Source organism: Rhopalosiphum maidis, chromosome 1 (assembly GCF_003676215.2).
Source record: "Rhopalosiphum maidis isolate BTI-1 chromosome 1, ASM367621v3, whole genome shotgun sequence".
NCBI lineage: Eukaryota > Metazoa > Arthropoda > Insecta > Hemiptera > Aphididae > Rhopalosiphum > Rhopalosiphum maidis.
Window position 1 is genome coordinate 39,394,583 of NC_040877.1, and position 26,507 is coordinate 39,421,089.

The window sequence follows — 26,507 nt, forward strand, 5'->3', positions numbered from 1 at the left end:
ATGGGTCGTAGTAAACGCGAGCGCGCGCGCGTGAAGCTGACAATCGATACCGCGGCGGTAGTGCCAGTGGTGGCGGTGTAGCATCGGCGGCGGGCCGGGTCAACCGCCATGGCAACAGGTACGACCGAGTTCTCCCGAACGACACGCGACGACGAGCGTTTGGACCGCCGCCAAGCGGACACCGTGGCTTAATGGATATTTCACAAAGGCCGCCTGCCCCAGTATAACATCCCCGGCTTTATAATAATATATACCTACGCATCATATATATATATACATGTAGTTATATATACATATTTGTGATCGGTTGGAGAGCAGCTTTTTCCACCCTATACATATACGTATATTGATAATGCACTCACAGTTAAGTCGGGAGGGGACTAAAGTGCGTCGACCCTCTCTCCCATCACCGGTATTGAACTTCGTTTTTCGTATACATATACAATATGAATGTATATTTTGTAATTCCTATTTGTATCCACTAAACATATATAATAATATTGTAGTGTTGCGTTTATATTTAACTAGCGCACTTTTGGAAACTGTACATTCTATACATATAATGATGATACTGTTCATATTGATCTAATGTGATCAACGTTATATACATTATTATGGATGCACGTTTCGAGGTAGGAAAAAAATGCGTACTTTCATAAGTCTGTAGCCACCAAAATTATTATTACGCGTAATCATTCGTTCGATGCTTTACACCTGGCTTGTTAGGTCATCTGATCTTACGCCGTGTGACTACTCCTTTTTGGGGATATGTTAAATATACTGCTGCGGTGTACACGTCACCATTATCATCGAGATCACAGGAGAGCTAGAAAAATTAGTGAAGTCTATAACAATGCAGATATGCATGGAATGAATTTGCGTTCCAAATAAATGTTATTATTAGTGTGACCAAGGGTAACCACATAAAACATTTATAGGTACTATACTGGGTACCATTAAATACATTTTAAATATTATTATTGTATTTAATGTCTCACAAATTGCTCTAAACCTAATAACTAAAACTATATAAGCAATTGAAATCGAATAAATCATTTTGAATAACATTGTATAGCTGTATACATAAAACAAAAAAAGGGGTTTCGTTGTTTTCTCAATGTTTCCGGGTGATTTAACCGATGTCGTGTAAAATATATGTACCAACTATACCGTTTTCCTGCAGGAGTATAAGTATAATATATTATAGCAGCTGGCATATACCGTTCTCCTCGGAAAGATTGAACGTCCTTATTTATTTTTCATAAGAAAAATCAATACAACGCACTAAATTTATTTTAACGTTGGAATATATCTACCATTAAACCTATAGACAGCTGACGACTATAATTTCGATTTACATAAACATTATATTATTTCCAGTGCATACACGAGAATCCGCTTCGTTATTCATACGCGCCATTATAATACCTAATATCAATAATAATATTATAATTAATATACGAAGTTGGACGATATATTGTTAAACGGATTTTTTCCCTCCATAATTTCGTTCGTTTAATGGTAATATATATTTTTTATAATATAAATAAATTACCAAAGTTTCAAAAGTGGTTGATATATCCTATTCGGACAACTAGTTATTAATAAACCCATAAATCAAATTTTGTTCATTTTCAAGTTAAATATAAAAAAAAAATTTTAAAGTTTTTTATAACAAGATTTATATTCAAAATTAATTATTTTTTTTATAATAATGTATAAAATATGATTTTCGATTACGAAATCATTAATTTTATTATAATTAATAATTAATAAGTAATAAACGTAGAAATAAATAATTATTTTATCACTATGACTTGTTTATTGAATTATATGATTTCGTTAGAATACTGCAGACAATTTTAAAAAAATAGAAAATTTAGTTTAGTCGTTAATATTGTTTTGTTCTCGTAATCGGATATAAAAAGTGCTATATTGTTTGCTAAAGTCAATACTCAATACTTTCAATCACCAGTTGCACACGACGGCTTCTTCAAATATTGCCAAACGATTTAATAAAACATAATTTATGGAGAAAAAATGCAATTGTTATCTTTTTTGATACATGTTATAAATTACTTTGATACTCCAATGTATAGCATGAGAAGGTTTAAAATGGTTATTATTTATAATTACAATTATTAATTTGGTAATTTTAAGACATGCTTAGAACCAAAAAGGTTATTTGTAACTCATAAAACTATATTATAATAATTAATACTAGTAATAATTATATTATACGATTATATAAAACTGAATAATAGAAATTAAAATACATTAAGGCAATAGTTGGAAAGTAAAAATATGAGTATTAAATATGAATAAATTATACTTTATCTTGACACGAAAAGAATTTTAACAATAATAGGCACGTCCCTCGGCGTTATTACTACTGATTTAGATTATCGATAAGACAGTTTATAATATTAATATATATATATAATATAGAAAAATAAAAACGGTACTTTAATATTAATTTTATACTTTATAGTACTTATTGAAAATTTAATTTAAAATAATAATCGTGATCTACCCGATAAAATATATTCATCGTGAATGCGGTGGTGATGACCGACAGTCGACAGACCAACATAACATTAATAATTACGTATATATATATATTATAACCTTAGTGATTTATTAAACAAGAAGATGCTTTTTCATAGTAAGACACAATTCATTTTCTCAGACGTAGTTTAATATGACTTTTTAAACAATCCAATTTTATAATAAAAAAACAACAACCCCCACATTTATTTAATTTGGTGAAGTAAAATATTTTTATTCAGAAATCGTCGATAATATGTATAATACATAAATATCAAACATTAAACTAATAATTTATTTTATATACCTAATTAGTATAGGATCTATAGATACAAAATGTATATTATAAAAGTTTAGAAACGGTAGTGACCATTCAGTATGAGTTCAATATTCTGAGTTTGCTGGAAAATACATAGATTTTTCGTCATTTTAAAAACATGGTGACAAATATTGGCTGAATTATTTTCACGTTAACGATAAAAATAAGAGTTTGAACGTTATTTTAAATTAAGGTACCTACGTCCTACACTTATAATATTCTGTATATCATAATAATTTGAATTACGTTAAAGTCATCACCCTCCATAATGATAATAACTAATGATATTACCTATATTAAATAACCGAAAACAAAATTTATAATAATGACATTAATTACTCGTGTCAGCAACGCCTTCCCGCAGAGATCGAAACACGTCCACATTACACGATCTATGCATTGTACATGCGTTTATCACTGCAGTTATATTATCGTAACATCATATTTCTATTTATTATTATTACGTGCCTATACTGTTTATATTGTTGTACGATTATTACATTATGTTTAATCTATTTCCAATGCATTTCTTCTCGTGAACACAATAATAATCGACACCGTATGCGGTTTTATCGACGCAGCGGGGCGGCAACCGCTTTTTGTACGCGCGCGCACACATATTTTATTTAGTAATATAATAGCCGAACGTTGTTTTGGCCCCGCCGCGCCCTAAAATTCGAATTACAACCATCGTGTCGTAATATGACCGCCCGTGATGTTCAAAAATTTACCAACACCTATCAACTTTTATGTTCAAATTAAATTTTGGTGTGTAAAGTGGATACATTTTATATATTATTATTATGTTCTCATGACACGAAGCTGATGGAATAAATGTTACTTTCTGCACGGAAACTTTCGTTCACTTCAGCGCAATACACATATAAAATAAGTGTGTGTAAGTATAAAGTAGTGTTATTACAGTATTGGGTATATTAATAATTGGTGTTATTGAACTACGTTTTATGCGCAGATTTCGAGCGAAATCCAGTTATGCGAGCAGTTGGTGATATACAAATTTTATTTTTTAAACTCGAGTATTGATAAAAAATTGTAATCAACCGTTTGAGAATTTTACAGTTTACGGTGAAATATGGTCTTTGCTCAATCATGCTTAAAATTTATTAAACCCTTATGAAACGTCCAAGTCTTTAAAACTAAAACCTTATACAATATAATATCATCACGCAACAATAGTCACTACAGCACTCGGGTTCTACGTGTATTATACATTTATCTGTATATGCGATGTGTACTAAATTCGCAGTAATAACAAAGACAATACGTATATAATGTGACAGTCTGCTGATGATGTATGTTTTGTCTTGGTGGCCAGCGAGGGATGAACTATCGCCGCGTGCTAGCCGCCTATGACGATAAAATATGGTTTCTCTAAAAGCCGCGTTATAAAGCCGTATTATCGTTATCAATAGTGTTTTGGTTTCGATTACGCAGACACTTTTAATTTCTCGTTTAGATCCTACTACTGTGGCAGTAGATTGTCCACTTAGTGAAATCCCGTGGCCCAGTGCCGATGAAATGTTATATTTTTTATAATAATATATAACTATATAACTATATGTACATATCGTGCAGTTCTTTAAAGAAAAACTCGTTTTTTGGATTAAATTTTGAAGAACTTCGTGTATAACACAATTGAGTATTAAAAAATTCAGGGAATGAAGTTCTAGACAGTATACTTGATGTTATATGAAATGTTAGGTTTGTAATGACTATTATAAAAATTGAATAATATATGTATAATATATTTCACTTTTATATCGTAATTTAATGTTATTGAAAATTGATCTAAAGCCTATATTTATTAAAATATTTACGACTCGGAGTAAATTATATCTTCAAATGTCATCGGTAAACTATTGATGGTTTTTTTTCAAATTAACATACACCGATCATAATTTTGGAACGTGTTACTTTCTAGTTTTAACTTTTAAATAATACAATAACGTATTGGCTTATAGTATAATATAACGGTTATATTATAGCGCTATCCTATTTTATACGAAGTGAACGAAGCTATACCTGGCAACAACCATTGCCCAATGTAGTGAAGGAATCGGTTGACCAAACAGCTTTTTTATTTATTTAAATTAGATATTTAGCCGATGGTCTTGAACAACTTCTATGCATTAATAATAAATACGCAGGCACGTCTTTTGTGGCCTGAGGATACTACCAGTTTTTTTTTTGGTTTGCATATATGAGAACATTGAAATCAATGAACTACAAAATGTTACTCGTCAATTTTAGTACTATAAAAGTATAAAATATTGCATACGCAATATGTATATTATAATTAAAAACACACTACTCGTTCAAAGGTCAAACACGAAAACAAATTACTTTTAAAATATATCTGTATGTAATATATATGTAATATATCGGTATGTTCGTATTTACGGTTGTCATTCACCATAGTCATTAGTCATTACCAATTTTACAAACGGTTCAAACATTTATTAAAACAGCTGTATGCAAAATTAAAGTATACATATTTTTAGGGGCAACTCATTCATCATTCTTGCCAAAACCACTTTTTTAATAGAAAAAAAATGATTTTGAAATTACACCACTCACTGTCATATCTTTGATTTTACCATTTATTTCAAATAGCTCAAAAAGGTAATTTAACAATTTGTATATTTACAGTGTTTTTAAATAATTATTATTAAAATCTTTGCAATATTTATTAACTTTAACTAAAGCTGTGTAACAACAAAAATGTATGATTATTAACTATTTTTTTTTCACTTCGATAATAGAATGTGCAATATATAAATATACTATAATAATACAGTTGGGCATCGATACGTGATAGTCATAAAAATAATTTCCAAAATTTCACTACAGGCCATGGAATGTGGACAAAAAACTCCTAATAACGTATATGGTATGAAAACACAATATGTATGCTCAGCATATTATTCTACAACTATTCAGACCAATTAATTTCAAAACTTAGACTGAATGCGCTAGTGGATTGCAATAATAAAAACAAATTCTTAAATTTATAGTGGTTTTAAGTTTTAATTTTAAATCGTACAAACGATTTTCGTAGACTACACTATTATAAAATGTGTGTGTGTGTGTGTGTGTGTGTGTGTGTGTGTGTGTGTGTATGATAAAGCAATTAAACGATTAACTATTATACAATTATTACTATACGATAATGATTATTTCACCGGACACGGGTTTACAAAAATACAAAAGTATGACAATAATACAAGCCAACAATAAATAAACAAGTTGTATACGTATCAATAACATCATTATACTTACATATTATTGCTATTTATTCTAACATATAGGTAGTAGATACTTTTTCCAATTTATCCACAATTGTTATATTTACTACAATAAATACAACTTCTGTATAGTATATGTACAGATTATACATTTCTAATGGCCCAGCAGTGTTTTTTCTAATTTTTCGAATTTAAACACAAAACACGAGTATAATAGATATATTTTGCTGTTATTATCATTATATTATTATATTTATGCCCCTTTTAGAACCATTTAATGCGTGTGCCTTAAACATAAATGTAAAGGCCGTACAGTAATAGTGTTCGTATGTAATGTTTTTAATACTACAATTGTATTATTATAGGTAACAATATGCATATAAATAATATCACATATATTATATGTTTATTGTATGGTCTCACGTTATAAAAACGTATCAAAGAGTGGAATATGACGTAATAAATTTATGAAAATTTCTTTTTTTAATGGTTTGGCAAACGATAAAATATATAAATATTGTTATAATCAAGATAATATATAATATGACTATATATGACTTTGTCGTATGTCCTTCTACTTTTTTTTTTAAAGAGACATTTTGTTCAATACAACACAGTTGTTAAAACACCTACGTTAGTTTTTAATCACTACAGAAAATTTTGTTTTACCACAAGTACCGTTTAATTTGATTCGTAGAAGATCTATATGTAACTGCGTCTACATATGTCACTCACTAAAATAATTTTAACAACGTGATTTTAGTAATGAAGGTTTGTTTGAATTTATATTTAGGAACACAATATTAAATAAATATACTAAGATACAGAACCGTAACATTGTAATATATATTATAATCATTAAGCGACTACCCACGGAATCATTAAAAATCATTTTTTTAATTGTTTAATACGAGTTTACAGATACAAAATTCTTGACTAATATGAATTAACCTATAATTAAAATCCATAGTTAAGTTATTTTCGAAAAATTTGCATCATCCCCTTTATTATCCCTTCCACCTGAATCAGTGATCGAACGATTTTATATGTTGTACACCTGCCGACTACCACCTATACATTATAATATATAATATATATTATTCGAAAGTTTTAATCAAATACGTTTTTCTATACATGTGACAGCACACAATTGTTTTTACCATTACGCTTTTTAATTTATTTTTATTTTTAATGCATGAAGTCACGTATGCATATTTAATTTTAATAATTTGTAAACGGTAGTCCATTCATATAAAAAAAAAAATAATAATTAATAAAATGTTTACTTTCCTGTGATGAGTTATGCGCTAAACAAATTTCCCGAGAAATAACTAATTTGGTCGTTTTTGATGAAAATATTCAATTAACGTATCATATTTTGTTCACCATAGCTTTTGACGTTTTCCAATTATTATAAATAAGTACTTAATATTTTTATTGTAATTATATTTGCACTAAAACATTCAAAACTATGTATTTTATCAATTATAACTTATAATATGCAATCCATGTATCTATAAATAGTATTAAGTTTGAAAGTATTAAGCACTTTTGTTTTTTAGTTACTATCTCAAAAATGTCAAAGGTAAATTAGTCTTGATGATTATAAATTAATCAGACTTGGTTTTTTGGATTCATATTTTATTGAGGTATAGTGTATATAGTATATATATAAACATAAGTATACTCCCTTCTGTTAATATAATAGAATGAATTTAAGAAGTTAATTTGATAAGAAGCAAAAATACTACAATACGATATTTTTTATCTGTGGATATTTACTCAAATTAGGTACCTAATTATTCAAATTAATTTAAAATTATTTAGGTATTTGCAATTCTTCATAAACGGTTGAGTAATGTCTCAAGTGACTTCCCTTTACTACTCCGTACATATACTGTGTATATTATATTATCTATTTTATTTAACAACAACAACAAAATAGTAATATACTAACCAAATATAATTGTTTTTGTTATATTTATACAATACTCGATAGAAGAAAACTACTCACATAGTTATTTACTAGATGAGTGTACTGTTATATTCTATATGATATCCTCTTCCTCATTTCTTCACCATTTTTGTTACATGAATTTCCACGGACACCTGACTACATATTACATGCATACACTATACGTACATAATATTATACACTTGTTTGAAATACAATGCCATATTAGAGAGTTACCCTTGAGTAGGTTCAGAAATAATAGATAGTCGACGGAAGGAATAAAACGACGACGAATCGCTTCCTCGGGAAAAAAAGTGTTTGATTACGCTTGCGAATCGTATTTCAGCTCACAATAAACTCGCATATGTGTATACTATAATGTAGTACATAGGTCCTATATATACATCATAAGACATAGATATACAGTATAGTATATTATATATATATATATGAATATTACCTCTCTCAAGCGCCTGCCCACTATACTTTACGCACTCATCCATCCTCTAGTTAGTGCATATAAATATATATTATACAGGATGATTCACTAAGCATGTTCATCTTCTATATTTCGTTATTCAAAATTTGATTTACAAAATCCTCGAAATTGTTTGTACTTCTATAAAGGAAGATCATCCTGTAGCGATACCAACTTCAATTTTTCAAATTAAAACCAGAGTTCAACTGTAAATTATTAAGCCAATAATTTTTCTGAAAATGATGACTGTCAAAATCAAAATTTGAACAAGTAGTTTTTGAATTATTCAACTTTGTGCAGGTACTATACTGATAAAGGGTCCATGATAATTGGAACATTTGGTGTCTATAGTAATTATAAGGTTTTAGTGATTAATATTAATCTATCTGATCATCGTTTATAATTTGTAAAAATGGCCAAACGATCAAACACAATTAACAATTAATATTATCCATCAAATATTTATTCGCTAAATAATTTTCAGTGGAAAATGGTGGTTGTCATTTGAAAAACAAAAGTTTATACTCGTATCTTTAAGACATTTTGTAAATAGTACAAAACACCTCAAGAGTTTGAATGAATTCATTATTAAATGAAATAATGGGGATGATCATATTTAGCGAATCACCCTGTATATATTTACAATAGTATCGGTGGCGGCGGGCGTCTACTTGACGGTCACCAATATACACTCACGCACATGTACGACACACAGACACACATGCATTCACGTGTCCATAACACACGGATATTATACACACGCGCAGCGCATACAATCGGGTGCTCACACGATGTGTGTGCGAGTGGTGCGCACGCGCATAAGGGACTCGGACCAGCCCGCCTTGTTATATTAGCGAAAACAGAAATGGCCCGACAGCCAGGCGCCCACTCTCGCAGTCTCTAATTTCAATGTGTTTTTTTCTCTCTTACTTCGCATTTTTCATCTGTCTCCCTCTCCCGGCCCGACTATGCATTATACTTATATATATGTATATGATATATATATATATATATATATCATATACATATACGCCGCGTTTACCGCACAAATCCCGTGCCAACGCGACACGCGTGCACACATTATAATAACGATGACATATATATTTGTACACGTATACTTTATGTGTGTACCTATATGCAGGGTGGCTCACCTTCGCGCAACACGATCCAACCGTGAATTTTTTTTTTTATCAAATCAATCTGTGTGACCGGGTATTTGATAGGTACATTTTGAATTAAGTATTGAGGTTTAACCTGAAGTATCAGTTGTCTAAGTTTTTGTACCGCAAAATTCAGTCGTTTATGATTTTGAAAAAAAGATATCATTAGAAAATGTATTGTGCTTACGGATTGAACGTTTAGTCACAATTTCGCTAACGTTTTAATATTTCGGTTCCCAATAGAACGCTATAATAATTAAATTATTATATTCTCAGAGATATTTAATTTCTCGTTTAGGTTGTAATAACCGACTATATCGCTGCCCCAAATTACCCACACCCCTTCCTTGAAAAACGTTATGTCGTATAATATATAATATGCCATTGTCAAAAAGAGCTGAACGAAATGGCGTATTTTTCGGCGTACGTTTACGTTTCGATGATATATATATATATATATATATATATATAATAATAATATTATAGTACCGAAACACGCCGCGGCAGCGATAAAACTTTGTATTAATACATATATATATATATATTCTCAACCCTTATACGAATATACTATACATTAAAGCAGCAGCTGCAGTGCTTTTACAGTGTATACTCTTATACATTACAAAAGCTGTACAGAGTACTTAATTATACATGCGAGTACGCGAATTATTGCGAACAACGTTGAGCTTACGCACCCGCTGCCCCAAATTTGAAACACGATCAAGGCGACTACTATATTATATATTCACTCTATACCTAGTACTACCTATGTATATAGGTGGTAGTTACTAGTTGTATAATATATATATATATATATATAAAAGCAGCCCAAACGTCCTAAATAAACTATTTTGCGAAGGAGCTCTTTCTCTGCCGCCCACGGCGGTGCACGTTAATTTTGTTCGAACTTTGGTGAATAATTGATATGCGACGGCCATGTTTACAACCAACAGGTTTATATGTTTATGAATACAAAGTATATCGTAAATAATTGATAAAATAAAAATAACATGGTTTTTATAATATTATTATGAGACTTGAGACTTACACGCTCTACGCACCGCGGTTTAGCACTCCTCGGGTTATTAGTGAAACGAGTGTATAAATTCAGTCGTCAGTTTTTATTTATTTTTCGCGTGTGGGTGTTGTTGTTGACCCATTTGCGAAAACCGAGGAAACGCGCGAAGCGTTGTTTGGTAAAATGTTTTACGATTATTTTTTATAACAAGTTTGCTTTAGTCGTGTTTTATGCAATTTGTTCTCGAAATGAGATACGAATAAAATAAAAGTTGCACCGAGTTCTTGCGTTAGTATAATATAGTTTTCAAACTAATTTGTATGTATTTGTTTCCTTCACAACTCACAAGACACCTATTTATGTATTTATAATACTCGTTATATAATTCAAGAGTAGCTTGTTATATGTATATATAAAACATACTCTGACCTAAAATTGCAACCAAACAATTAATTGGTAAATTAAGATTTGATAAATCTTTTTTAAATAATTGTCTTACTCTTTATATTAAAACAAATTTTAGAACCGATTATAATGCGCTTGATACTTATAAATATATAAAACGTAAGTATTTTACTTAAAAATAGCCTAAACCATTATATTCTTCACTGCTAAGATAATCTGTTTTTTGTTTTAATGTAGAAATTATAAAATATTGATGAGCATAGGTATGTAGTACCGTGATGTGAAGGAGGGTGGTTAAACGATTAGAGGGTTGAATAAATTAACGGTTACCATCGCCACCGGTGGCTGGGGTTATTGCCTCTAGGGAGAAAGAGAGAATGGTTAATAATATAATGTAGGTACCTGCCGATAAGGGTAACCAATAGAGTAAACCTATATGTATGTATATTTATACATATATATGTACAGCACAGCTTTATTTCTGCCGATGCGGTGCTGTGGTATTTATGGAGGGGGCATGCGATTAACGCAGGCAAATAAATTAAATTTGTTAAATTATGTGTGTGATCGGTACCCAGTGTGTATTGTGGTGCACGGGTGTATATCGTTATTATTCCGTCCGCAGGCCGCCTCTGCTATGGCCACTAGTAATAAATAAAATATTAAGCATCACAATATATTATAACGTTGACGCAGATGTAGAGATGAGGAAAATTTTACTCTCCACCGTGAAAGATAGCCTTCAGTTGGTGGCTGCGGTGTAGATTGTACTATGCCCCTATATTCATTATTATAAAGAATAATCTAAATTAAAAACATTATAGTATAATAATGTTTAATATTATATTGCGAATTAGCTACCTCAAAAGATTGTTCATACAGAGCACATACACGTAACTTTGTAAATAAAAATATGAAAAGAAAAGAAAAAAAAATATATTTTTTTAAATCTCCAAAAATGCTGTTGTATGTATTATACCTGCTACTACTGTGCATTATAAAAGCTGTTTTCCATTATATAGGTATTCTGTTTCTCTTATTAAATTGTTGAATTTTTTTTCCTAATCATTTTTGCCATCTCGGTCCACAACGATAGTCCAATTATTATTTATGGCTCAACCCTTATACAGACGACTTTATTATTATTAAAATACTGAAGTTTTCCGCTTCTAACTGAAATTCGTCCACCATCACTACGAAACCATCGATTAACTAGTTCGCGTTCATGCAACATAATATTACAAATTATAATACAGTAATTTAAAATACCTACAATATATAACGTTTTTGTATTATTATAATGCGTTTCGTAAATATACGATTTATTGTAATGTAAACGCTCACTAAGTTTACAACTTGTAATATTTATATTATATCTATGAATACAAAGGCCACTAACAAACAAGACGCAGTATCTGACGCCGACCCAATGTCTTTGTAAAACGAGTGACTGAGTGAGGGTAAAGTGCAGCAGACTTTTGTGCGAAAAAAGGTTTGCGGACATGATGGCGAGAGTGTACGTTCAGTGCGTAAAGTCGGAAAGGCCGCGTAGTGTATATCTGTGTGTGTATGTGTGACGTGTGCAATATATATAATATATACCGATTACACAACGGGTCAACGCACACACAAAAACGTATACAGTTCGTTCTCCCGATGTATATTATACTGACAGAACGCACGCTTTCACATATATAATATAGAAATATATAAAAAAGAAAAATTAGGTATATACCATACAGTTAAGACGATGATGTGTGTGTGTAAAAGAGCGATTGGTTAGTATAATATAGGGGTTATATATAGCATATACACACGTCTTGTTTTGCTATATTCATCCACCTCATCCTCTGCGACGCGATTAAAATTTGAAAAAAAATGATAAATCACCATCGCGTCCGTTCATATTGAACTAAAAATTAACTGTTCTTCACGTTTCGTACGAAAAACTCGAGTATACAGTCGTAAACTTGACATTTTTCCGGATGCGAGAAAATTTAAAAAAAATATTACCTTTGTATCATAGCTAGTACACTCCTCCCTAAAAGTAACGATGACGTAACGGATCCAGGTCGACATTTTTTCATATGGGTCACCCAGTGTACTATTTGATAACTACTATTTCTACGCTATTTATTTTTTAATTTACTTCAAAATTATTATTATATTATGCAAGTATATCATGTATTAAATAATAATTATAATATATCGTATAATATTCTGCATGAATAATATACAAACCATATTAACCCATTCTTCAAGACTTTTTTACATACTACACATAATATTATATATTATTTTGTATTTAAGTCTCGTCTCTGGAGTACAGCCGTTCCGTATTCGATTGACGATTTACGCGGACATGATTAGGTGACTCAAACAACACTGCAATAATGTTTTCATTGGATCATTCCACATATTTTTCTTTCAGCATTATGCATATGCGTATAATCCATTTTTTCCGTGTCCAACAAAACGGTTAATGAAATCTGTCGTTTTACTCTATGCGCGTAAGAGTAAATCCGCATATATACAACATTCGACTCGGGTAAAAATAAATAGTGTTATTAATTTGGCTTGTGATCGTGCGAAACGAATGATTAACGACTCCCACCGCCTCACCCGTGATTGGTCACAATAGCTGTCGCTGCCGCTATATATCCACACTAAACTTCAAAGAAATCTCCTCTCGCGGTCTACCTTTGTACTTTTCGTACTTTTTTTGTTCGTGCAGAGAAACGTTCGACTTGTGTGTACATATTATGTATGCATACAATCATATTAAAAAACTCTGTGTTTACTGAGCACCCGGCCGCTATGATTTCTTTCAGAGTGATAATGTGTAATAATTTGATTTAAATATGTATCTCCTCTATATTAAATATTTTGCCGCCGCTATAACAACGGCAGTTTTATATTATCGCGGTACTCAATAGACAATTATTAAAGTGCTTGAACATACGTAATTATATCTTTATATATTTTTATCGAATAATTTCGCCACGCGTTTCTCTTCAACTGTAGTAATAAGTCGGTTATTGCACTTTTTGTGATTCGATGGCGGTACAATATATTTATACGGCTTTCGGTCGTCCGCCCAAATATAGTGCTATTCAGTGACGGTAATAATAATGTTCGTCAGAAAAAACCACGTTTTCGCTAACAGTGATAAAAACGTTTTTCTTGTGTATTATATTCTTTCCACGTGTTACATAGGGCTAAATGCATCACTCTCGATTACGATCACAGTGTCTGTTATATGGAAAATGCCACTAGAAAATAAATCGATGGCTTAAACGTGGGTGTGTATATTGCTGAATAAATTTCGCATAAACGACACCGATAATATATACGTAAACTGTATAAAATGTTGATACATCGGCTTATATACTATACCTATACGTTTATTCGAATAACATAATATAAATTATTTATCGATTTATATTTATTCGCGTTTTGAACTCGTTTGTGACTTAATACGCTGTATTTCCCATTTCGAACGACGCAGTTTATATATTTACCTATACGCATCTGTATATATTATAATATAATATATTGCACGGTAAAAGGATTCGTTGCATTCAAACGCACTCGAAATGTGAAAATGACGCAAACCACTGGATAGTGGATGTGATGGTGTACGTATAATATACTTATATAAAGGAAAACGCTGTTAAAAAAGAGGAAGTTTTCAATATTTATAGTTACCAAGCAGAGATTATGGGTCCCATGAGGTTTTTTTGGCGATACGCCATCACCACTAGTCCGATGTGAAAAACGCGTAGAACACTTGGTATATGGATATATATATATATGTATTATGATTATGTATCTAAGTTATACCACCGGAGAAAATATTTCGCGCAAAGTTTGCTGTACAAAAGTTTTCAGACACAATAATGTATATAATAACAAAATGACTTATACACACTGTCGAGAACAGCAGAATTATAAATGAATGCGCTCGCACGCGCGTGTTCAACAATAGCGCGGATATTCCCCGCGATACAGAATATTATTGGCATAACAGTATTATTCAATAGCCAGCGTTGTGTCAACATATTATTTTTTTCGTCTTCATAATTTATAATATTATGTATTCACTTGCTGTACGCAAAAACATACAATAACATATGCAGAACAGTAAATTGTGTACATTATTCCGACCGGGGTTGGTTTGATTTGTATTGCAATATTTTTTCACCATCGCAATTTTTTTAATTAGAAAGAACCCGAAGAACACTAAATGTTTCGTATATGACTGTAGTAATGTACACATAAATATTTTTGAATTTTTCCAATAAAATTTCGAAAATGGTCGTAAAACCTTGAAGATAAGAAATTAATTTATTGTTGCAACCCTGCAATATTGATATCCGTAAAAACCAGAATATCGCTGTTTTTATTTTATAATATTTTAAATTTTAATTTCTGAGTTTAACACTATTACAATGTATTGTTATTAGGTACAATAAATAATAAATATCATATTTTTTAGATTTATTTTAATACTATCTTAAGGATTTAGTTTCAAAACTTTAAATTCAATACAAAGTCACCCATTTCACATAATTTTAAGTACTTATACTAGCTTTACTATAGTACATAATTATAATATCATATATAATACTCAATAAGTCCTGAAAATATAATTACCTTTTATAATTGTTATTATGAGGTGACGCTTAATGTCATTCCACGAGTCCATGTATAATTAGTTATACAGTTTAAATACATATAATATTATAGTAAACCGAGCTCTCCTAATAATCATTTTCTGAATGTGATTATGCGATAATATGATTATTTTTATATGTGAAACATCATGAATACATTTTTGAACTCAAAAAGACAATATTATTCAACACTATAAATGAGTTACATCAAGTGCGGTACTGCGGTCCCTTATACACGCCCTGGCGATTGCGCTGTGCCCTGTCCGTGTGTAATATATTGTCATTTAATTTTATATTCTCATTTAACTGCAATCATAAATGTCGCTGTTGTGACTTTGCTTTTCTTACTTATTATACCGTAGACATATGAGTTATTATATAATTTTTAATGCGTCAAAGTTCTTGTAACTTTTATTAAAATAAAATCCCCATTATATTTTCTCTTCCACTCCTTGTAAATCATCGTGTATATGTATATATATTATACATGTTACAGCGTTATATTAAAGTGTGTTTTTTCTCCGTAGAAAAGGTCTACGCCATAATTTACGACTCATTTCCTTTATATTTAATCGACACCGGGATGGCGTGTGCTCAGTTGTTCTGGCACAAGGTTTTTCCCGTGTTCACCACTCCGCCGTTTTCCTTTTTAGCCTTTGCCGCAAGAGCTTGTAATAAACCGTAAGATTTTTATAATAAACGAGTGTTTTTTTTCTATTTTGGAGGACACCGTGGCTCCGGACTCCTGCAAGCTTATTGATTTTTTTTTTTTAATTACATTTTACCGCTGGATAGCCAGATAGGGGATCGGCAAATTGCCGGGCACGCAATATGGGCAATGGGACCAACCCCTGTGCAAATAACGTTAAATCAAAAAGCACGAAATGCTAATACACCGAGCAACATATTTCAGGGTAATTCCATGTTTTCCAACTTTTAATATTGAATGACTAGAGAATTGCCGTAAATAGGTGCTGATTTTTTTGTAATATGTTTATTTTCTGGAAATCCAATTTCACACGAGTGTGTACGTATACGTATTCATTGGCATTTTTAAAGTAAAGATTACCTACATTTTCTGTATCTTTTTACATTTGAATATACTATAATTTTTGATTGTTTAATTTCTGTATGTAAACTAAAAGTTAAACTTTATTGGATTAGGATTGTTTATAACTAATCAACTTTTTAAGTAAAATACATTTCGAACATGGGCACAGATTGTGATGGTTCTCTAATAAAAACCCTAATTTTTCCATACGAATAAAATATTAATTTGTCACTTTGATTAATCTAAATTGAATAATGGATTCTTTAAATTTAAATATGTATTTTAATATTAGTTTCTGTTCTTAAGTCTTAATTAAGATGTATATGACATTTATATAATTATAGCTACCAATCTAAATTTCCACTTATTTGTGGGCACAAATAATAATTTTTATTGAAATTCAATCGTAAACTTATCGATATGTAATTGAAATAATTTGTAATTTAGGACTTCGAATCATTCGAATTATTTTATAATAATAAATAAATAAATTTGTATCATTGACAAGTATGTTATTGTTAATAAATAATAATAACATTTATATATTGTTAAGATTTTATTTAACTTTGTCACTAAACATAAAGAAGCAGTATAATATAGTAAACTAGTGATGTATTGTAACAATAATATTTTCAAAAGAAAATCGTACATTAATGCAAATGTAGACATTTAAAATGTACACTTGATAACTAAACATAATTTTCTTTTTAAAAGTATGTACGTCATAATTGTTATGCTCCAATATTATTATATGTAATATCGATTTTCTTATCTCTTTGTAGAACTATCGCCGCTTCTGTTGATTTCTCATATTTCAATTAGCCCTACACTTTATTTTAAAATGCTTAAGATCAATAAATTGGACATATAATTCTTTATTTGATTTTTATAACTGTTATATTATTCAAATATTAGATACTATTTCTATTTAGTAATTTCAGTTGTTATGTAGCCTATACCTATAGTTATTTTAATTTTAATAATCATTCTGTAATTTGATTTATTTAATGTCAGCCTGTTTTAAACATATATTGAATTAGGTATTTGGATCTGGCCTACACCTACATTTTTAATAAACAAATAATAAATCGTTCATAGTGAATGTATTTTGTAATAATTTTTAATAAAAATGGTAACGTCGATATTATACAGCGTTTCATTTTTCAGGCTACAAACTCCTCACACAATATAATATCGCACGTATTAAGTACAGTAAAAAATAATCAGTTCGACGAAGTGTTCGAAATAAAAGATTTAGAAAAATAATAAGTTTAACTGAGAACAACTAACGGTGATGCGCCCATCAGCAACAAGATTGGCAAGTCCCGATTACAAAATCATTAATATACCCGCGAGTACGAGGTAGGTATGTAAAGTTTTATCGCGAGGCATTTGTTTACCAAATAGTAATTATTATTATCATCGTGCACAACAGTTTAATATATATATATATATATATATATATATATTTCACACACATATAAAATGTATATAATATAATTGTATATAATACAATATATTAATATTCGTATATGTTTGTGTCGTAAAACCTTCCACCTTCGCTGCACCGCCGCACACAATGTTAATCAATCTTGCTCGCAATGATTTACGTGTAATAACAACGTATACGCCATATTATCATAAAATATGATATTATTATTCTCATTTATATAACCATAAAACAGTTTATAGTATATTACAATAATAAACATGGCTTGCTTGCGGGTCAGTTGGCAAACCAGCCGTCTCTCGTGTCCCTTACAGTGGCCAAGTTCTAAATATATAATCAAACCATAGATGTTTGTCACATTAGGGCTTGCTAGCACATGGCGTATTTTCTAAAGAATAATGAAAACCTTGAAACGTTCAAAATATTATAATGATGATACCATCAAATCACCGATAAGACGACAACTGACAAGTATCGCGACGACACATCAACGATTCCGTTGTGTACTATTGTAGGTAATCGGTCGCTTATTAAAAAAAAATCTACTTTTACTATAGTTCCTGGGCATCTGGTTTTCCTTAAAGTTCATCGTCTAAAAGTAATCCACTATTATGAAATGTACCTGCATAATTTACCTACTATAATTTTCTATTTATTTGCGTCTTGTGCTGTATGCCATGAAAAATAGTAATTTATATTGTTATAAATTACTTTTATTTTTAAGCGTATTACTTAAGTGTACAATAAGTATCTAGATTTGCATTATATTACATTCTATCTACATTTTTTTTTCATTTTTTTAGAACCCAAGCGATTATTTCAACTTAATCCATGGTTTTTGTTTTAATATATCTACTGTTTTTATTATAAAGAACAAATACATAACAAATTTTTTAATAACTTTGATCATCTATTTAGCATAATATAATATTATGCATACAAATTATGATAAAAATCGATGAACATTTAATATTGTGATTACTAAACACCTCATTGAAAAATATAAACAAGAAATAATATTGCATTATATCATAATACCTATAATATATATAAATATATATATGTATGTGTGGGAATAATAATAATAATAATAATAATAAAGAACTGTAGATCATTGAGATCAAAATAAATACACCACTACATTCCATACATATGTGATATGTCATTAGTTATATACTTATATTACAATTTACAAAGCATTCAAATTATTATTGTAAAAAGGGAAACAAAATTTATATAATATTATAATGTATGTACCTGTTCTCTGTAATGACAATAATATACTAGTAAATCGTCGATAAATGATGTTGAAATAGATTCTATGCGTTGTTCTTCTTAACAAATTGTACCAACCCGTCGTGTCATCTGTGACTTAATACTACATTAAACCTATTTATTTAATTATTGTTGGTTTCTAACAAAGAAATATTTAGAAAAACTCGTGTCAGAAGCTAAAGTGATTATAATATACATATTGTGTTTAATAATTATGATTTATGACTAAATAAGAACATGTATCGTATAATATTGCATTAATAAGAACGTACAAGCTGAAAATAACATAATATTTATATTGTTACTTACTAATATATTATATAATACAAATATTAATAGACAGTATTCAATAAAATTTGATCGGGATTACTACACCGCATTTTTATCGAATTAATATCCATTAAGTACTAAGTACTACTTGAACTACAGCAAAATTAATAATATTATTATTCTATAATATAACCGTTATTTTGTTTACAGGTGTACCATTTCCACCGGGTCGGAAGTTGACCACCGCCGAAATATGGGACTCGAGGACAAACAAACCTCGACCAGATATATTAAAACAGCACTTCATACTCGAGGGTCGGATAGACGAAGCGGCCGCGTTGCGTATCGTCAACGAGGGCGCATCGTTACTCAGATCCGAAAAAACCATGATAGACATCGAAGCTCCTGTTACCGGTGGGTACAATATATTATTACAAGACGTGGTAAATTAAATTTAACGTTTTGGTCATTTATACTATCATTAATACTAGGTATTTTAAAGACGAATATAAATACACTAACAGTGTAGACTGTAGATTATCAGTGATAATAATTGTTGTTTTATCAAAAACATAAAATTGATTGGAATAATAATAAGTGTTCTATATTCTAAAATAATATCATTCTGTACGTCGTAGTATAAATGTCTACTTGAAAAACTATAAAAGTAACCTCATCGAAACTTTTGAATTGATACAAAACAGAAATGTGCCTAACTATTATTATGATTTAAATAAAATATTAACAAGAGTCATTGTATTTCAACCATATAATAAAATATCAGTTAATATTTTATTAATATTGAACACCATAAAAAGAAAAAAAGTAATGTAAAGCTTGTATAGTTTTTAATTTTTAAGTCAATCTGAACAAGAAGAGAGTATGATGAGAATAAAATAGAGAACAGTTTTTATTATGTGGTTACATTATTGGACGAGCGAGCATTATAAAAAATTATAAATGTAAGAAGAAAAGGTTATTTTAAATTTAGTGTAATGAAACAACAGAGAACAGGGTAATTGATTAGCAAATCACAAAAGTAACTTTTATGTTTTTTATTGTTTATTATATATAATATGTCGTGTGTATATGATTTCAATATTATTGTATTAAAAAAAAAAACGATTCTGACAAGAACTTGTTTTTACCAAAGAGGTTAACTGATAAGTTAAAAACAACTCGTCATGCTTATGACTGTAATATTTCTGTAACATTGGATTTTGGTGTTCATAGTTATCTAAAAAATTATCCAGAAATTTGCATAAAGACCATGTGACTCATGTTCATCGTGATACATTGAAGTTTTAAACTAATAATACTTCCCCAAATAAAAAAAAACACATCATTATTTTCTTCTAGCCTAGCTACGACCCGTGCAATAGACGTTATAATAATATAAGCGATCGCGTTCGAAATTATTAAAATATATAATTCACAGTGTGGCCCAGTATACCTTCATATTTTATTCCTGCAAGGTTATCCTACAAACCGGGATTTATCTTATTCGTGTGTTATACGTTAGTAAATCGTGTTATATAAATCTCAAAGAATGTACATTCGTATATTATATTGAAGTAGGTCGTTTGGTAATCGCGCGACTACTATACACACGCACATATGGCAAAGACTGCTGCAAATCCCGAGAATAATGCTATTCTTTTTGACAATACGTATAATAATATCTTATACCTATGTATGAGTTGATGTTCTGAACACGTTTCGTTGTATGTTTAACTATTATATTGCTCGACAGATACGATATTGTCTGACGACGTTTAATACCTGTAATATATTAAATTCCCAATGTTCTATTTGATATTATTTGCAAATGTTTTTCGTTAACTTTTGTGATTTTTATTGGTATTAGTTTAAACCTGACATAGTTAGTCAAAGTTGTCGTTTAATTCTAACGTTGATAATATATCTTTTCTGTCGTTTGTTCCGAAAATACTGTTGGTATGACGGTTGCTTGCAAAATATAATAAAATCAAAATTTTCAACTCATAAACCATTACCTTGAATAATATATAATACCATAATATTCATATCATAATTTTCCTTATCGCCAACAGTAAAAGTTTTGAAACATACATTGTTTTTTAATAAAAAAAACTACTAAATTTTTGACGAAAAACATTCATTCATTTTTATTTAATTACATGTTAAACTTTTTGAATAAATATCAATTCACTGTAGTATTTTAAATTGACTGTCCTCTGTCCCATTGATTTTTTTTAAATCCGATATTAGTATAGGTTTTATGTTAAAGTACATTTTAAATTGATTATAATTATTTAAATTATAAAGTATTTAAAACATCAACTAAATCGAATTTATAATTTAATTTTGAACAAAATGTATACATTCAATTAGAATATAATATCTAATATTTAAATAAATATAAAATGTATGTATTTTTATATATTTATATATAATTCCATCAAGCTATAATCCTATTAAATATTTGAATCAGTTGGGTGTAATTACTTATTTTATATTTAATTTAAGGCACGACTGTTTACAAACAAATCAATTATATATTTATTTATAAATTAAAGACGTTTAAACTATTAAGTACATTCATTAATTTTTATTTAGTGTTTACTCAATAGTTAATGAAAATACTTCCGACGTTAAATCATTTTTTTTTCTTTTAATCTAATTACAATTTTAAATCTTTGTTTGAATTAAAAATCGTTTAAGCTCTATCTCAGTATATATATATTTTTAATATTACTTATATAATATTATAAGTACATTTCAAGTTTCAGCTAATTGTACAAACTACAGAGTGATAGTTGTCTGCCATAGATGACTATAATAAGAATTTTATAACTTTAGAATGTTATAAAACTATTAAAAATATCTGTGTGTATTTTTAGATAATACATACATTATATTTTCATAATTAATCATTAGATTAATAAATATAAATATAATATTAGATTTTTTTTCATACTAATACAATTACATGTTAAATCCTTCAAATGATCAAAATACCTACCTACTTAATCATAAAATCATATACTTCTATGAAAAATGTGAATATATCTACCTATGTACTACAGAGCTATTATAAATAGAAAACAGTTAATAAAAAATATGGTATTTCATAATATGGGAAGATACGTATAAAAAAAGGTAAATCTATTAAAAAAATACAAATAAAAAAGAATTCTTAAAAAACACTCGAAATATCAAACAAAAAACTATAAAACTTTTGTTCTTTAAAGTATTAAAATTAAACTTACTTTTAAAACTGAACATTGAACAAGGATGTAATATTAAGCAAACATCTAATATAAAATACCAACCATGAACCATGCATACAAAACTATACTAAAAATTAAAACCACACATACTTTTATTTTATTCCAAAAATTTACAATTTTTTAACAAAACATTAAACATTTTCTTGAAAAAAAAAAATAATTTGAATATTATAAAACATTATAATATTATTACAAAATATAGATGTACAACAAATATAATATGGGATTATTATTATCCCATTATTTAATTTTAATTTTTATATTTTTATATTTTATTAATCATTGATCTATATGATATTATAAATAATTATAAGAAAAAAATATGTATTTATTTATATTGATGTTTTAGTAATGTAAGATAAATATATCGTAATTATTTTATTTTATTAACTAATCCATTTAAAAAATTACTTTTTTTGAATGTACTTAAATACATTTTTACACAACTAATATTTAACATGAATTTGTATTTAAAATTGTGAATTCGCGAGCCTACACATGAACCAGTTATTCAGTGAGGTCCGTTGGATCTTGAAGAACAAATACAAATTAAGAAAATTATTTCACAAAGAACTAACTTAATTAAAATTTTCTTTCAAACATTTTTATGAAAAATGTCAATAGATACGTTAATAATTTTATATTTAAGTTTGGTAATACTATAACATTAATATTAACACAATTTTATTTTGATTGTTTGATTTCAAATTCTAGTTTGTGGCGATATTCATGGTCAATTTTACGATCTAATGAAGTTATTTGAAGTCGGTGGTCCTCCTGCGACAACAAAATACCTATTTTTGGGTGACTATGTGGACAGAGGGTATTTCAGTATAGAGGTAATTTATTAATAACATTTAATTGTTTTTATTCCCTCTAATAGAAATTGATACTTTGGTATTAATCCAATACCAATGATCACGTCTTTTACAGTAATTTTTCATTATCAAATTTTGAAAAGTCATAATATAGGACAAAATATTTTCGGTCTCTTACGCATAAATTATACAATTTAAAATAAACAAAGAAAGCGAATAAGCATACACATCCAACTTAAAATGTAGTCGTGACTTATACTTAAGTGAAAAGCAGCAGGACAACTAAAGAACTTCATAACCTACCCGTGTGTATAAAAAGCGTTAAATTTAAAAAAAAAATGGCAATTTGGTCCCAAAGTTATAGAATGATAGCATTCAGTCACAGCTTAAAATGCTTAAATGATAATTTATTTTGCAACTTTGAAAGTTTTATAATTTTTTTCTCAAACAGTAATTATTTTTCATACAAAATTACTAAACACCCAGGAAGTTAGATACCTGATGACTATCACCTTCATATTATATTCTCATTTACAATCCATCGATATCTTACATTTTTTTTACATAATAATTGTTTGAAAATATATTTTCAAAATTACTATAAATTTACACAATAGCGTGCTATACCTGTACGGCTGTACCTACGTGTTTTGGTATAGAAGCAGAGGAGTATAGGACATCAAGAAACTGAATTAAATTTCGGAACACTGAACACTGTTACACGAAATATCAAAAAGTTAAAATGAAGTATAGATTAAAGACAATATTAAATACAACATTAGTTATCACTATATTACCTTAATTAATTTATCTTCGTAAAATCGATATAAGTATGTCAACTTATTATAATACGAATACATTTATATCATCCATTATCATCCGTTATCAGCCATATAATATTCTTATATTGATAGGTACACGGTAGATGGTACAGTTCACAACGTGAATAATAATAGTAGTTTTATATAATACAGTACTGTTGTATATTTGTATTTTGTATATTTACCTATTACGTTCAGTATTTTTGCATAAGTTTAATATAATTACATAGCACTCAACGTATAAATATGTGAGATACGAAAGTAAGGTATTGAATTTAAGATCAATATAACATTCAAATATTAATTATATTATTTATATTAAATAACCTAAACCACTAAAAATAAAAGTATTCATTTTTAATGATTATTATATTTTTATTTTTAAAACAATAACAATATAATATAAACTATAAGCTAATAAACAAGTTAAAAATTTAGGGCAAAGTTGTTAAGTTTGAATATTTCATAATAAGCGTAAAAAATAAGCATTTTATTAGTACCAACTGTACCAAAACAAAATAATATTTTTTATTAATTTATTCCTTTTTTTAAAAAAATAAAAACAATATTTTTATAGAAATAAAAGTATAAATAAAAATAAGTATTAAGAAACATTTTTTTCTTAATTATAATAAATGTTTTCAATTTTAAGATTTTTTTATGTCTTATAATTTTGTTATCAATAAATCTCATATACCAAAAAATAAACCTACAAATATAACTCTCTAAAACAATAATAATAATAATGCTATTATTAGTCATTCTGACTTTACATATTATGTTCAATACTAAGAATTTAAATTTGCATTGTTGTTAGTGAAGAGAGATATATATTGGCCTTAGCTACTCATACAATTAATGTACAATAATAGTATCTATATATAATTTAATACCGCTACAATTTACCTGCACCTGCGATTATTATTTCCTATGTAGTTATATATTGTTTATAAATGATTATTTTGTTTGTAGTGTGTGCTTTACTTGTGGGCTTTGAAGTTGTGCCATCCCACTACATTATTTCTATTAAGAGGAAACCACGAATGTAGACATCTAACCGAATACTTCACGTTTAAACAAGAATGTAAGTAAATCAAATTAATGCAAGCGTTTGTATTTAAAATTAATTTAATAAACGATGTATTACTTACGTACACAATATAATATTGTACGACTCCACTGAAATACTCATATATCTAGGAACTGCGACAATATGTGTGATTGTGTATAATTAACGTGCATTGTTATTTTCAAAATAATCATTATTCGTTTATATTATTACGAGTATATTAGATTCTTGAAACTAGAGAAAACTATTTTATACAACCGTTTTGTCACTTATTATTTATTAATAATGTAATTATTTTTGGATAAACAAGTTAATTCTGTACATTGATTTCGCAATAATTTTCAGTTTGTAAAAATACTACTTTGCGGATCACAGTAACAATTTAAATAACAATTATTTAATTTCTTAATATTTTATGAATTATAATAACCTTGTATGAGTATGATAAAAAATACGAACACAACTTTTCAGTAAAATAATTATTTTTTTAATTTCGATAAACAATTATAATATAATGCACAAAATGTCTTCAATACGGTTTTGGTGGTTAAATAAAAACCATACTTCAGCAAACCCATTGTTCTGCATTAAAAAAAATAATATATTAAACGGGTATACTCAAAGTAACATCTGTTGAAAGTTTTAACTATTTTATAAA

General features: G+C 28.5%; 1 protein-coding gene across 5 annotated transcripts in view; it reads left to right on the forward strand.

Moving 5' to 3' along the window:
* LOC113550483 (serine/threonine-protein phosphatase 2B catalytic subunit 3-like) overlaps window positions 1-26,507 on the forward strand; it is a 58,212-nt gene that overhangs the window by 21,110 nt on the left and 10,595 nt on the right. For all 5 annotated transcript variants that reach the window (XM_026952349.1, XM_026952350.1, XM_026952351.1 and 2 more), the window contains exons 3-5: window positions 20,080-20,283; window positions 23,856-23,980; window positions 25,753-25,864. In XM_026952349.1, coding sequence (XP_026808150.1) covers window positions 20,080-20,283; window positions 23,856-23,980; window positions 25,753-25,864 — 441 coding nt within the window. The remainder of the gene's footprint in view (window positions 1-20,079; window positions 20,284-23,855; window positions 23,981-25,752; window positions 25,865-26,507) is intronic.